We start from the raw sequence: 14609 nt of genomic DNA on the forward strand, positions 1-14609 counted from the left end.
GTTTTTGAGATCAAAGCACTCGTCAGTGGTATGGCCGGTATCATTATGAAACTCGCATAATTTGGTCTCATCACGTTGTCCACCTTTTTTAAATGGTGGGGGCTTAGCAACGTGAACATAACCAGTTTGGAAAACTTCCTTAAGGATCTGTCTTCGGGATGTGTTCACAAGAGTATAATTATCGAACTTTTCCCACTTTCTTTTTTCGCGGAACTGTCTTTGGAAATTCTTTGGGAAATCTTTTTCAAAATTGTCTATTTCCGATTTTACGCCGGAAGTATCTCGCGATCGTTTATAATCTTCCAAATTAATGAATTTTTCAGATCACGCTCTTAATTCTTCAATGGTGCATGGGCGTTGTTTGGCCAACGACATAGAAAAAGGACCTTCAAGCAATCCTTCAATGATTAGATGTAAGGAAACTTATGGATCTAGGTCTCTTACTAAGAGCACTTCATCCAAAAACCTATTAAGATAATCGCACAAAGTTTCCTGTGCTCCTTGTCGTACTGTTTTCAAGGCATGTGTAGATTTGTACTGTGCTTTGCTAGTTGCGAACTGTACGAGGAACTGATTAGTGAGATCCTCCCAACTTTGAACTGAATTGGTTGGTAAAGCGGAATACCATCTAAGCGCGATTTCTTTTAGCGTTGTTGGGAATAGCCTGCAAGCTACTGGATCAGTGACATCTTGTGCCATCATGTTTGTCTGGAATTGTTCCAAATGTTCTTGGGGATCTCCCTTTCCATTATACTGCTCAGTTGTAATTTTTACGTCCTTGGGGATAGGGACACTCATGACACATGGGGTAAAGGGATGCAAGATATGTGAAGCTGTCTTAGAATTTCCCTGAGAATTTTCATGGGTTTCTTTTTCTTCTTCTCTTTTCTTGCTCTGACCAGAGGGTTCAAGATCTTTTTTTGAATATTCATATCCTGGCTTACTTTCACTAGAATTTTTGAGCTCTTTTTTCAGTTTCTTTCTCGGGTTTTTTTTTTTCCTTTTTCCTGGTTTTTCTCTCTAGCCTTCTGTGATTTTTTTAATCGAGCTAAATATCGATTTTGCTGAGCAATTTTTTTGTTCTGCTGAGTAGTAAGCTTCAACAAGTGTTGGGTTGTGGGTGGATTGTCGTGGTGCACGAAAATTGGTGCAATTGATGAAGCTGATTTTTCACGGGAGGCTGGTGTTTCTTTCTGCTTCCCTTTGGAATCATTCTGGGATTTGCTTCGGGTATCAACCATGTTTTTAGATTGTGAATGAATGGGTTCTAAATGATAAAGTTCCCACAGACGGCGCCAATGATTGGTCCAATACAATATGGGCTGGACAATCTGTATCGCGCCTAATCATACAAGGTTGATGTGAGAAGACTTTGGGTTCGGTTATCTGCTTTCTGGGCTGTTGATTATTGTTGATGTTACGATGGGTATGATTCTCCTTTGATGCGATGATTCAGACTGGGGGGTACCTGCAATGACACTCTGACGCTCAAGCCAGTATCAAAGTCAGGCTTATGTTGCATTCTTACTGAATTAGATTATCATACCTGGGCATGTACCATGTGTTTATATAATGAATCTGATGCCGCCTTTGGTAGGCGGTATGACTTCTGATTGGCTGTTTATGGGCTATAGGTTCAGCTGGTGCTTCATTAGCCTTATCTCTTTATGTCAGGCTATCTTGGTGGAGTGGTGGCAAGCTGGTGTTGTCTTCTATTTATTTGTTTAATGACGCAGTGGATCTTCACTTGTATCATTGTTTGCTTCCTTATCTCTGAAGTTATGTTAAAAGGCGATTTAGGCGCGATGAGTCCATCGCGCCCTTTGATCCTTTATGCGCGATGAGGACATCACGCTTTGTGTTGGGCCTTGCGGGTTTAAGCCTTGATCTTTGGGCTTTTAACCTTTAGTGAGCCTACTGTATTTTATCCAGGTCAGTTATGATTCCCCACATTTAATGCTTTCATATTTTGTATGATTATGATTCCTCGCATTTAATGCTTTCAAGTATATATATGGAAAATATTTGATTGCTGCACGTATAGCAACTGCAGAAATGTATCATATATATATGAGATTTATTATTCTTATGTTACATAAGAATAAATTTATCTCCTACATACACAAATTTAAGATGGATCATACTCTATTTTTTTTCTCTCCCCCTGAAAGTGAATCCCAGTTACGTAAGTGAGTCAGTTGGAGATAATAATTATCTCCTATTACCATATATATATATATATATATATATATATATATGGCAAAATGATTTGTAATGTGACTGTATATAAGCATTGGTGCAGTCACCTAAAAACTACGTCGTTTTAGGTGGGATAAAAGAAGTTCACATTTAAAATTAATTGTAGAAAATAAAAATATTATATTTATTTCTAACTTTGTATGGCTATGATTCTCCATATTTAATGTTTTATATTTATTTCTACCTTTGTATGGTTATTATTCTCCATATTTAATGCTTTTACATTATAAAATGACGTAGTTTTATATGACTGCACCAATCCTTAGGTGCCAGTCACTTTACATCCGCTAAACCCTATATATATATATATATATATATATATATATATATATATATATATATATATATATTGGATACAGTAATATGCTTTTTTAAAACGAACAAAAGTTGAAATGGAATATTCCTAAATTTAAACTGAAATTATGAAACATCACTAATAGGTGATTAGTAGAAAGAGAAGGCGTGTTAATGTATCTTAAAAGCGTAAAATATCTGGAAAGCATGCAATACGTGAAACGACGAATTTACCCCCACATTGGACACATGTCACGCTGTAGCTTATTTATTTCGTGTGCGCCCTTCCGGTGATGAACGAGTGACACATATAAACCCCCTAAAACCCTAACTTTTCTGTTCGCGGTGTTAGGGTTTTACACAAACCAGAAACCCAGAAGCAAAAGCATTTGAGCGAAGAAGAAGATGGTGGCCGACAAGACCAAGAAGTTGAAGGTTTCAGACAAGGGCGAGAATCCGGAGGAAATCGACGGAGAACTCGTCCTCTCCATTGAGAAGTTGCAGGAGATCCAAGACGAGCTCGAAAAGGTACCAAATTCACTATAAACTTTTCTTTTATCTTTTGTCAAATTCACAAAATTGAAGCTTCGAATTTTCGTTCATGCCTAACCAGTTCCAGTTTCAAGGTTGCACGCAAGCAATGTGATTAGTTATATTATTTAATTATATGTTTTTGCTACCGGAATATGGTCAAATTGACCTGTAATTTTTGTGTTCTGTAATGAATGTTGGTTCCTGTTTTTTTAGATCAATGAAGAGGCGAGCGATAAAGTCCTCGAAATTGAGCAAAAGTACAATGAGGTACGGAAGCCGGTCTATGATAGGCGGAATGCGGTTGTCAAGTCTATTCCTGACTTCTGGTTAACTGCTGTGAGTTATCTTTTTTATTTTTTATTTTTATTTTTGGTTTATTGAATTTTGGAATTGTGGAATTGTTATTGTTATGAGGTTTACTTTGTTTGTTCTCCTTGTGCAGTTTTTGAGTCATCCTGCTCTTGGTGATCTTTTGAACGAGGAAGATCAAAAGGTTTGGCCTCTTTTTGTGGCACGCACTAAAATTTGACTAAGTGACCTTATCTACTACAATAAGCACTCATGAAGCATTTTGGTCCTGTTTGTATGTTCTTATTAAAACAGCTGTTGAAACCCTTATAAGATGTTCTGGTCTTATTTTCATATGCTAGAAATTTATGCTTACTTTGTAAAAGCTAAAAGCAGATTAGGCCATAGCTGTTTTTGTATTTTTCGCAAAATTAACTCATTCTTGCATAAGCACTTGTTGGAATGTCTATTCAAACGCTATTCAGTTAATTTTAGAATGTAGCTCTACATGAATAAGTACTTAAGCTGTTCACACGTGCCATGTCTTTGCTTTTATGTAATTATTTGGGATTGTTGTTTTGAGGGTTCCATGGAAGTACTTTCAATACTGCTGTTCCTTTGACTACAGATACCCAATGAGTGAGTCTAATTCATTACTGATCCTTTATTTGATAGATATTTAAGTATTTGAGTTCTCTTGAGGTTGAAGATTATAAAGATGTCAAATCAGGCTACTCTTTCACCTTTGTGAGTTGCTTCTTCCCCCTTGATGCTTAATTCATATAAATGTTTTGCTAATTACTCGTAAGTTTTGGAAATTTTTGTTTTGCTTGAACTGTTCAGTAATTGTAAATAATTTCTTGTTCAGAATTTCAATCCCAATCCCTATTTTGAGGATACAAAGCTTGTAAAGACTTTTACCTTCCTTGAAGAAGGAACAACAAAGGTTACTGCCACACCTATAAAATGGAAAGAGGGAAAGGTAATGCTATGAAATTAACTTTTGTTTTTCTTCTATTAGTTTGTACAGTTTTTATTTTGTTTGTTTCTTAAAGCATAATCCATAAACGTGAAGGGCATACCCAATGGAGTTAATCATGAGAAGAAAGGGAACAAGCGGGCTCCTACTGATGTCAGGTTGGTGTCTAAGTATGTTCAAGGGTTTTTACAGAAAATATTGAAAACAAAGAAAGCAATGTTCATATGTCATACATGCTCTTTTTAACTAGCAAGTTAAATAATAACAAATATCTCCTATACTGGTTTTGTGTATTAGGTCAGTTGGGTGAACTTTGCTTTTTCTTTCTTAGTAAAAAAAAAAAAAAATTAGCTTTAGGGATTTTGCTTGGTCACCAAATTTATTTGTGATAACTTCCTGTCCAAATATTGTCTGCTTAACTTAATATTCGTAGTTATTTATCCCATGAGCCAAGTTATATTCAAGCTAATCAATTAGCAGACACTGTATAACAAGATAACTGACCTCCCCATTCAAGATCCAACTAATCTTGATCTCTCCTCCGTGAATCTAGCCTTTGACTTTTAAGATCTCCTCAAGCAAATTCAGGTGTAATTGTTTTGCTGATAAGTTAAGCCTGTGGGAATTTTATATCTCAATTAATTGAGACCAAACGTAAATAAACATCCAGGACTACTCAGGAGTAATAGTTCTTGGTTGATGGTATGGAAACTAGGATCTTGATAATGTGTACACTTATTTCTTGTTGATCAATTGTCAATTAATATTTTTATATAAAAAATATTGTCAAAGCTCCTTTTGTAGACACTTCACGGAACCAATAGTTAATATTTTTAATTTTCTTGTGCTAATGAATGCAGTTTCTTCAGTTGGTTTAGTGACACCGAGCAGAAAGATGAATTGGATGACATTCATGATGAGGTATATTTTTTCCGGTTTTGTAAAATTCTTTCTACAGCGGGCAAACCGGTGCAGTGGTAAAGCTGTTCCTTTGCGACTGAAAGGTCACGGGTTTGAATTCGGGAAACAGCCTCTTTGCATTTATTTGCAAGGGGCTGCGTACAAGGATTGCCCTCACTCCACACTCGTTAGTCGTGTTTAAATTGAGGAGTGGTTTTTTTTTTGTAAAATTCTTTCTAGATTTGTTTGTCCTTGCCTTAGATTTTCCATCTCTATAAAACAATTATTGACTTCCCTTTGTTTTTTGCTTTGTCACATGAATCTTAGTGTTATACATCACTCTAAATTGCAGGTCGCAGAATTAATCAAGGATGATTTATGGCCAAATCCGCTTACTTATTTCAACAATGTAAGTTAACTTTCAGTTCTGGCTTCTTTTCTTTGAATACAATTATGCTTCTAGGTTTTACATAGTCATTTGTTTCACACTCTGCCATTTTCTCTTGCTTGTGTCTCTAACAGTAGTTAATTATAATGGAACAGGGGGAGCCTGACGAGGAGGATGGTGATGAGGATGAAGCTGATGATGAGGTAATTGAGGTTCCATTTCTTTTATTTATTTTTTTTTTTCAGAAAAACATTCCAGATTGGCAAATGCTGTTCTCCAAAGCTGATGAGTATAGTTTTTATACTTGTATTGAATCTGGCAATCTCTGGTTACATGCTAAATATGTGCACTACAAAGTTCAGTTAATGGGTAGTTTTGGCAAAATTCAATGGAAGAATGCTGAACTGAATGCATTGATTTTTCCATTTCTCAATCTTATAAAATACAGACAACAACCAAATCTTATCCCACTAGGTGGGATTGGCTAAATGGATCAATCGATGTCTTTGGACTCTATGAAAATTCAAGAGTCAATAGATGCTGCTTAAACTTCCTCTTAGATGCATTTGTTCCAGTTATTATCTATCAATGTATGCGCTTTTACCTCTACAATTTCATCTTCACTACATTAGTTTTTTTATTGTTATTTTTTCTGTGCTTGTTGGCACTTCACTGCCTAACACTCACTACCATAGAGCATGTTGTCTGGAAGATTTTCCTTTTGAGTATAGCATCTCTCCATTTCATCAACCCAGCCCCAACCCTATGTTTGACATCCCCCTCAATTTTCTTATCACTTTGTTAGACTTAAGATACCTAAACCATGCAACTTGTGCTATGATGTGATCCCCATTTTTCACAATTAAAGCATTTGCTAACCTGCATGCTGCTTAACTTCCTTTATATAAACTGTCTTACACCTGCATAACCGGAAACCCTTAGTCTCTGAAACTGCTCTTCACAACTATAGTCTAGAATTTACTCCCCTCAACTCATCATCAAGGAGTCAGATTATGCCTGTTAAATCACTAACCACAAATGAGATGTAAATTACATTTAATCATTCTACATTACAGAGATTTTCAATGAAGTTACAGCTGAAGGTAGAAAGTTCTAATCATATTCATGGTCCCAAAAATAACAAATTTTATGATGTTAAATAGAGCAGGGTTATATTTACAAACCTTTTATTTACAAACTCTTACAAACTACACTATGTACTCCGGGGAGTATAAACACTTAAGTGTGTACTTCCCGGAGTACATAGTGTAGTTTGTAAACAAAAAGTTTGTAAAAATAACGTACCCTTGTTAAATAATTAAAGCTTACATCATTGATTGGATAGTTGGCATCTGGCACAGGTTTAATATTTTAGATTAGATTAGATGTATGAAGTCTTTGTATCTATTTCCCGACTCCTAGACTGAAAATGATTTGTGGCATTGCCGTTCTTTCAGTGCCTTTCGTATTTTTCTGGTTTATCATTACTGTTAATTTCTGTGGAGACTTGTGAAGATTCTTACATGGGAAAAAAGAGGCAGACCTCAGCACTACTCAATGAAATTCTTTTAAAGTCAAAATTAAGCTGTTGCTTCACTAAGAGAATTAGTTTACTAAACTTTTTTTTTTTTCCGAATTTATGTGCATTTTATAGTTAATACTTTACTACTTTTGAAATATCATGTACAGTTATTATGTTGTATAATAAAGTGTAAAATTTTCTCATTTGCAGGGAAATGATGAGGATGACTCTGAAGATGATGACGATCAAGAGGAGGATGACAATGATGGTGAGGAGGAGGATGGCAAGTAAATGCATTACGGTGGTATCACCTTTTTTTTTTCTTTGGGTTGGGGATGCTGACCATGGCCACCCTTTGTGTGTCAACTCATGTCAGCAGGTGTAGCTACCAAGGCTAGTTAGTGGTTCTCTCGAGATGACCATAATCTATTTATTGTCCTGTGAAGTTATTTCCTGTTTCATCCGTAATGCACTTTTTCAGATGATGGTACATGGCTTTATTTATTGGTTCTTTGTTTTGGAATTTTTGGTTTTTCTTAGCACGCGGAGGTACACCATAGGGAAGCATTTTACAAGTGCGCAATGATTCCCCCAGCAGATATTCAAATACCATTTCAATGCTATCCCGTCTATTTTCCTCCTACGAATAACTGTTGCAATGAATCTTTATTGCAATTTCTATTTAGAATTGGTGATGGGTTATGCTGCTTGCGTAACTTTACAGTCGTAACTGAACGTAATTGCATTTTTGCAAGCACTGCTGCGTTTGAATTCAAGTATTTACATTCAGACTTTTTCATGTTAAATTTAGATGCTGGCACGTTTACAGTCGAGGTCACTTATAACTATTGTGGTTGTACTTGTACAAGTAGCATTACTATTACATACCTGTTAAGTGTGTAACGCATAAAATGACATTCCTAATTTGGTCGGCTTGCTGAGCTTTGCTGCCAACTGCTGACGGAATTATAAGAAAAATCTCGCTACTACAATGTTATTATATCAAACCGACTGATTAACAAAACTCAAGTTTCTCTTTGTAGGTATTGTACCGGTTATATGTGTAGAAATGAACAACTGTGTTTGGCAATTTTACTGCTCAACAACAGGTTGAGGCATGAACGAAAATTCGCAAGAAACACAGGTCTGAAACAGCATTAAAATTTCAACAAATCATTCATTGTTCCATCGTCAGGATAATCTGAAAGTGAAATTAATATCCATCTTGACCTATGAACTTCAAGTATATCGTAAATGAGAGCTGGCTGTATGCTTTGTAATATAGGCTTTGCTCAAGTTCTGCGTTCAACAGTGGACTCGGTACATAGCATCTAGCTTTTCATTTGGATGCATAAACAATCGTTAACCATTTCACGTATGATGTAAAACACTTGCAAAGATTTACAACTAGGTTAAGGTTTTTGAGCCGGGTGTTCTGCTGAGCTTGCTGGTTATTTTTGCACTGAAGGGTTAAACATTGGTGGTAAGGCCCAAAAAGAAAAAGGTGTATCTGAAAAAGACTATCAATGTAGTAAATGGATTTCATATAACATTTATTATACTGCACAAATAAAGTATGAATGTTTATTATAATCACTTATCACAACAAAGCTGTGTTTTAAATCTCGGCCAGGTCATCGAAGATCAAGTTACTAAGTCATTGGTTCAACCGGTGAGGTACTGATTTAACTAATTTAATTAAATTTATATTAAATTATATAATAAATTATTTAACTGTTGGACTTATTAACTACTGGCCTTCACTTCACATAATCCAATAAATATTTTGGGTTCTCTAATATGTCTCCTGGACTTGGTTCCACTTGAGTCTACTACAAGTCCTAACTCATGAAAATTGTCCTTGTCGTCAAGGTCCAAGATGGTTGGGTTGGATATCGGAAGCTCATGATGGACGATTGAGATTGAATTGGAAGAAGCTGATCCATAGTCCTTGTTTGTGGAGGGTACATTCTAGAAAAGGGTAAGTTGATCCCATTATTGGTGTCCTGATTGGTTGGAAATCTATGAGCTTCATTTTGATTGACTTGTGCAATCGATGGAGCAGGGCCACTTAATTCAGCTTGTGACGTATTGGTATGGGTAATGTCAGTCTTGAAACCCACACCCTACACATTGTCACTCGAAAAGTCCTCAGAAGCTGAGCGTATTTCCCATTTTCCTATTACTTTCTCATTATCCTCAAGCAACTCCTTCTCTTCTCTCCACTAGCCTTGGTGTCCTTCCCTTACCTAAGCGATGATGGTCACCATAATTTGCTGAACCGATTTCTCTTGTTTGCTGCCCCTCGGCGTTCTTTCTTTGAAAACCCATGCATCTTCCGTGGCAGCCCAAGATCAAGTTCGGCACTGTCTGACCGCTGCTCAGGTTGTGGTGATGTTCGCTCTCCACAAGTTCTTGGTCAATGCTTGGCTCGTGCAGACGTGCCTTGTCAGTTTCTAGTAGTGGCGACTTCATTGGAGATCAAGAATCGTAAAAAAACAGCTTGACCCGAGTTTCATATTACTCGTTGAGTCACCGAGATTTGGCCGAGTCAATCGATCGAAACAAGTTTAAGTGCATGGTCGATCCAATGGCCAGCTCAATTTGGTGAGGGCACCGAGTCACCGAAACCCGGTCGATCCGGCCGATTTGATCCGGGTTTTGAAACACTGTAACAAAGAGTACTTCTTGCAGGCTACTTATTGTAGCCTTTGTATTCACCAAAGAAAAAGAGTAGTTGCTGTTTTTTGCTAAAAGATCATGTTTCGATGTCTATGCTGAAAACCCTCCCGAGTTTAGGTAAATTCAATCTCTCCTTGTTAGTTTATTCGTGATCAATCATGCGATTCACCCCTCTATTATAATATAAATGCGTTTCTATTTTTGGGGTATCCTTCTTCTTTGTGTGTGTATATTGAATGCTCTTAAATACTCGAAAAACTTGAAATACATATTTAAGTCAAACTTTTACTAATTAGTTCCCTCAAAATATATTCTAACTATTGCATTGTTGTCGCCATCCTCAAAATCATCGCAAAGAATTGATAACTTTCAGATAACACATAAGACTCAGGTAAAAAAGTGGTCATAAATGGATAAGCTTATTTTTCTTCTTCTTCCTTTTTTCCCCTTAAAAAATTAAATACTTAATTAAATAATGTGTGTGTGTATCGGAATATGTATGTGTGTTAATATAAAATAATTAAATAATTAAGAGATTGCATGGTGTTGTCTATGTTTTGTGTTTGACATATTATGTACGAAGTGAACTCGTGGGTCGAGACTGCTTCATAAACCCCGAGCTTATTGAGATTAATTCTCACCCCGCGTTATGAGGATATATTTCAGGTACAGTTAGCCGTTGGAGAAGGATCCTTAGGCAAGGAACCAGCGCATGGGGATTAGAGCATTGCATGGGACAGTTAGACTGATAGATGTTTGTGTTGAGACTAGCTGTATATATGTTTAAGCGTAAACATTTTTGGAGAGGCTTATGTATATATTTATACAATGGAAGCGAGATGTATTTATGTTTATAAATTAAGATGTATTGATATATTGTATATCAGGTGCAAAGATATTATGAGAATATAATCCTTACAAATGTTTAATTTACAGCCGTTATGCTGTATGTGGTTTTGTTAGAAATAATACTTGTTATTATATTCTGACAAACACTTGATAATTGTTATAGTTGTGTAAGTCAAGTAAATATTCTATATGGTTGTGGAGCTGTATAGAATTTAATCTAAAATAATAAATAAAGTACGAAAATTATAGGAAAGAAAAGAAAAAAGAAAAAGTTAAGTCACGTAGTTAATGATAAGCTATAGTGATACTTTAAATAAGTCTTTCGTGTATTTAATTCAATAAATAGCGCTTTTATTACCGTAATGGAAGTTAACACAACGGCGGCCGACAAAGTGTTACATATTCGGATACGGATATTCAAATATCTGGATATGGGATATTTGAATATTGAAATCCAGAATATTAAGATACATGCCCGACAAATATCTTGATATTGCACTAGTCACGTGAGTTGATTAAAAATTAAAGGTGTAACGACTATAAATAGCTATCTAATCATACCTATACCTATATAAACGACCAATGAGGGTTCACAAACAAGGATTAACACAGAAACACATTAGAACTGAGAATTTGGAAAGATTAACACAAATTTGGCTATATTTTGATATCCTTGATGAAAAGCTCAATTTCTCTCTCATGTCTTGATCTTTTTCAGATCTTTCTTTTTACGTTGAAAAGGAGAGAATGCTCCTTTGTTGTTTGAATGATTTGGACTGCTATGATTCGTTCTTGACTATTGGAGAGATCCTATAGGTGATAGGTTGAGTTTGATCAAAGGTTTGATCATAGATCTTGTAAAAACTCCATTGTAAAACTATTTTTTTGGCACCGGTTGGAAGTTAGAATATAGTGAAATCGATGACCTCAGTCTGGATGTAGCTCTTATGTGGTTAGAGAGTGAACCATGATAAATCTTGGTGTGATTCTTCCTTTCCCTTCATCTCTGTCAATACCACTGCTATATCTCTGTTATTGGACATCATCTGATATGTTTTAAATCTATTTTTACATAAGAACTCAGAATTTGGAAAGATTAACACAAATTGGGCTATATTTTGATATCCTTGAGGAAAAGCTCAATATCTCTCATCTCTTGATCTTTTTCAGATCTTTCTTTTTACGTTGAACAAGGAGAGATTGATGCTCTGCTGTTTGAGTGATTTGGATTGCTATATTTCGTTCTTGACTATTGGAGAGATCCTATAGGTGATAGGTTGAGTGTGATTAAAGGTTTGATCATAGATCTTGTAAAAACTCAATTGTAAAACAGTTTTTCTAGCACCGGTTGGAAACTAGAATATAGTGGAATCGATGACCTCAGTCTGGATGTAGCTCTTATGTGGTTAGAGAGTGAACCATGATAAATCTTGGTGTGATTCTTCCTTTCCCTTCATCTCTACCATTACTGTAACACCCCGTGTATACCCGGATTGTTAACATGCCATCGTATTAAGCCACGCTTAATTAAAAATGCAGAATATTCTTTTTCTTTTCGATTATGACGTCATTATAATTACCAAGTTGAATTACTTAATTCATTTTCAAAACATTGCCTGTATGTAAATGCAAAAGACAGATATCTATACTGAATAACCTCATATCATAATTAAGATCATTAATTGCGTCTCTAATCACGACACTACAACACGTAAGCCGGACAACCCTGATAGTTTAAACAACTCCAATCTAAACAACGATACATAATCAAATGTGACATGGACAATCCCCATGCTCACCAAATAAGGCAACAAGGCCCAACATAGTCTCAAATCAATAACATAATATGAAGCTAAAAACATAATAGCAACAGGCATAATCCAGCACCCAACATAAGCAGCATAACAACATATAAATCAGCTAAGCTTCGGCCTTCTGCAGCTAGAGGTCTCAACCCCCGCATTACCTGAACCTGAAATATGTGCCCCAAAGGTGGGGTTAGATCTCTAAATAGAAATCTTAGTAAGAAAAGGGGTCCTCAAGGATCTTCCACCCCAAGCTCACTTACATGTGCAATATAAGTTCTAAAAGCAGTAATTAAATATCAGTTCCAAAATCAGTGCAATGCAGCAGATAATCATGTCATGTGTGTTGTATCTATTCTACTGATCAGAGAAGTGCAGGAATACGTCTATTACCCACACAGTACACACCCATGCTATACCCGACCACAGGACCACCCCATGGCTTCCTGTCTAGGCGAAACACCACATACATATCATAAGCATTTTGCACTTAACAACACAATAACATTTCAATAAAACAGTACATGAAAACACATCATGCATATAAACCATCCCCCCATGGGATATGGTGGAACAAACAATGGCTAAACCGAGGACACAAAAGCTTAACTTGCAAGCTAACGATCCAAACCAAGAGTCCACACAAGCTCAAAGTCCACACACAGCAGAATCACAATATGTTTTGGACCAGCAATCATATCAATATTTAAACACAACAAGCATATGACATAAAGACAACGCCTTTCCTTTACGTTTCTTGTCTTTAGGCTTCTCACAAAGCCTCAAGCCCTAATCACTTAGATTCTGACTTAACAAGTCATTAAAGAAGTCCAACTTCATCAATCTAGGGTCCACAAACCCATAACGCAGTTCTGTATGAACAATACCGCTACTCTTCACGAAAACCCAGAATATCTGGATATATGTTGGGGCCATATCCGGATATCCCATATCCGAATATCATATCCGCATATCACAAGACCCCATATCCGGATATTTCGCGACAGAATGCAGTTTCTGCATTTCGCGAGATATCACTCCAAAGGTTGGGTTTTTAATCCATTAAAACGTCTAAGCATGCATTTTTACTCTCTTTTAAGTTCATATACAGGTTGGTTACTTGTTTAACTCATTAAACATGACAAGACTCAACTTTTAACATATAAAACTCATGATCAAGGTTGGTGAAGCTTACCCAAGGTTCAAACTCAGAAAAGGAATGCTCTTGGAGCTCACCACCAAGTCCTCACAGTTCTGACTTACAAGGAAACGAAAATCCACTACAAGGTTGGACCTTTCTCTCCAAAGGTGGCTTCTTAAAGCCTTAAATGACAAGAAAAAGGCTCCACTCACTCCAACTCAGAATACAACCCTAAACTCACACCAAAACTGAACTCTCAACTCAGAAATGAAGTGTCCTACTCACTCCCAATGCAAGCTCTCCCACCTACAAAGTGTTTTGGTGAAGAGAACAAGGAGAAAATGGCACCAAAGGCTCACAAGAGGAAGGAAAACAAGCAATGGAACAGTGAAGGGAGGAGCTGGTCAGCCACCACTCACGCAGCAATACAAAAATGCCTAGGGTTTTGTGCAAAATGCATATATATAGGCACTTAAGTTTTAAACACACAATATTAACAAAAATAGCTACGCTTAGCATTTTAATCCCAAACTTAGGATTCTGAACCTACTCATTCTTTTAAGATTTATCATATTTTTATTTTATTTTTCGCAGCACCTTTCTGGTACGCGCTTTTCCATAGCCAGTATCAGTTCTGGCACCAGTTCTCATTATTTTGACTTGAAACTTGTTTTACTAGTCCTATATAATATTCTAGGAATATTCATGCACTTATAATTTTCCAGGATACTTCATCGGTATGCATTTATACCGAGTAGCAGAACCAGTATCTGCACTTTTCGTCAGAAAAGCGACTTTCAGCATTATTACTCACTTACCAATATTATTTAAGCCTTATCATAAATATCAGGGTTAATTATAGAATTATTTCCTAATTTCTCATAATTAATTAATTAACTTCCTTAATTAACGGTGCAGGTTCTTACATTCACTCCACCTTTTTAGGATTTTGTCCTCAAAATCAGAAA

General features: G+C 36.2%; 1 protein-coding gene across 4 annotated transcripts; it reads left to right on the plus strand.

Moving 5' to 3' along the window:
• The first annotated feature begins 2874 nt into the window (after positions 1-2874).
• Positions 2875-7836, plus strand: LOC133295528 (NAP1-related protein 1-like). 4 transcript variants are annotated; one of them, XM_061494369.1, is made up of 10 exons: positions 2875-3081; positions 3301-3423; positions 3530-3580; positions 4051-4122; positions 4244-4357; positions 4451-4512; positions 5215-5275; positions 5607-5663; positions 5816-5845; positions 7387-7836. In XM_061494369.1, exons 1-10 carry the CDS (start codon positions 2959-2961, stop codon positions 7453-7455), a joined length of 762 nt encoding a protein of 253 aa, XP_061350353.1. In that variant the 5' UTR covers positions 2875-2958; the 3' UTR covers positions 7456-7836. The 4 variants fall into 4 exon arrangements, with proteins under 4 accessions (XP_061350353.1, XP_061350351.1, XP_061350352.1 ...); XM_061494367.1 differs by having other exon boundaries at positions 5813-5845; positions 7375-7835; XM_061494368.1 differs by having other exon boundaries at positions 7375-7835.
• Positions 7837-14609: the final 6773 nt, after the last annotated feature.

Source organism: Gastrolobium bilobum, unplaced genomic scaffold, assembly GCF_033153095.1.
Source record: "Gastrolobium bilobum isolate Gb01-03AN ecotype WA unplaced genomic scaffold, APGP_CSIRO_Gbil_v1 utg3778, whole genome shotgun sequence".
Lineage (NCBI taxonomy): Eukaryota > Viridiplantae > Streptophyta > Magnoliopsida > Fabales > Fabaceae > Gastrolobium > Gastrolobium bilobum.

Excerpts from the sequence above, each read along its gene's own strand:
- LOC133295528 (XM_061494366.1), top strand. The coding sequence starts at position 2,959 with ATGGTGGCCGACAAGACCAAGAAGTTGAAGGTTTCAGACAAGGGCGAG. Across the intron at positions 4,358-4,450 it reads TAAAATGGAAAGAGGGAAAG|GGCATACCCAATGGAGTTAA; the intron begins GTAATGCTATGA and ends ATAAACGTGAAG. Across the intron at positions 5,846-7,374 it reads AGGATGAAGCTGATGATGAG|GGAAATGATGAGGATGACTC; the intron begins GTAATTGAGGTT and ends TCTCATTTGCAG.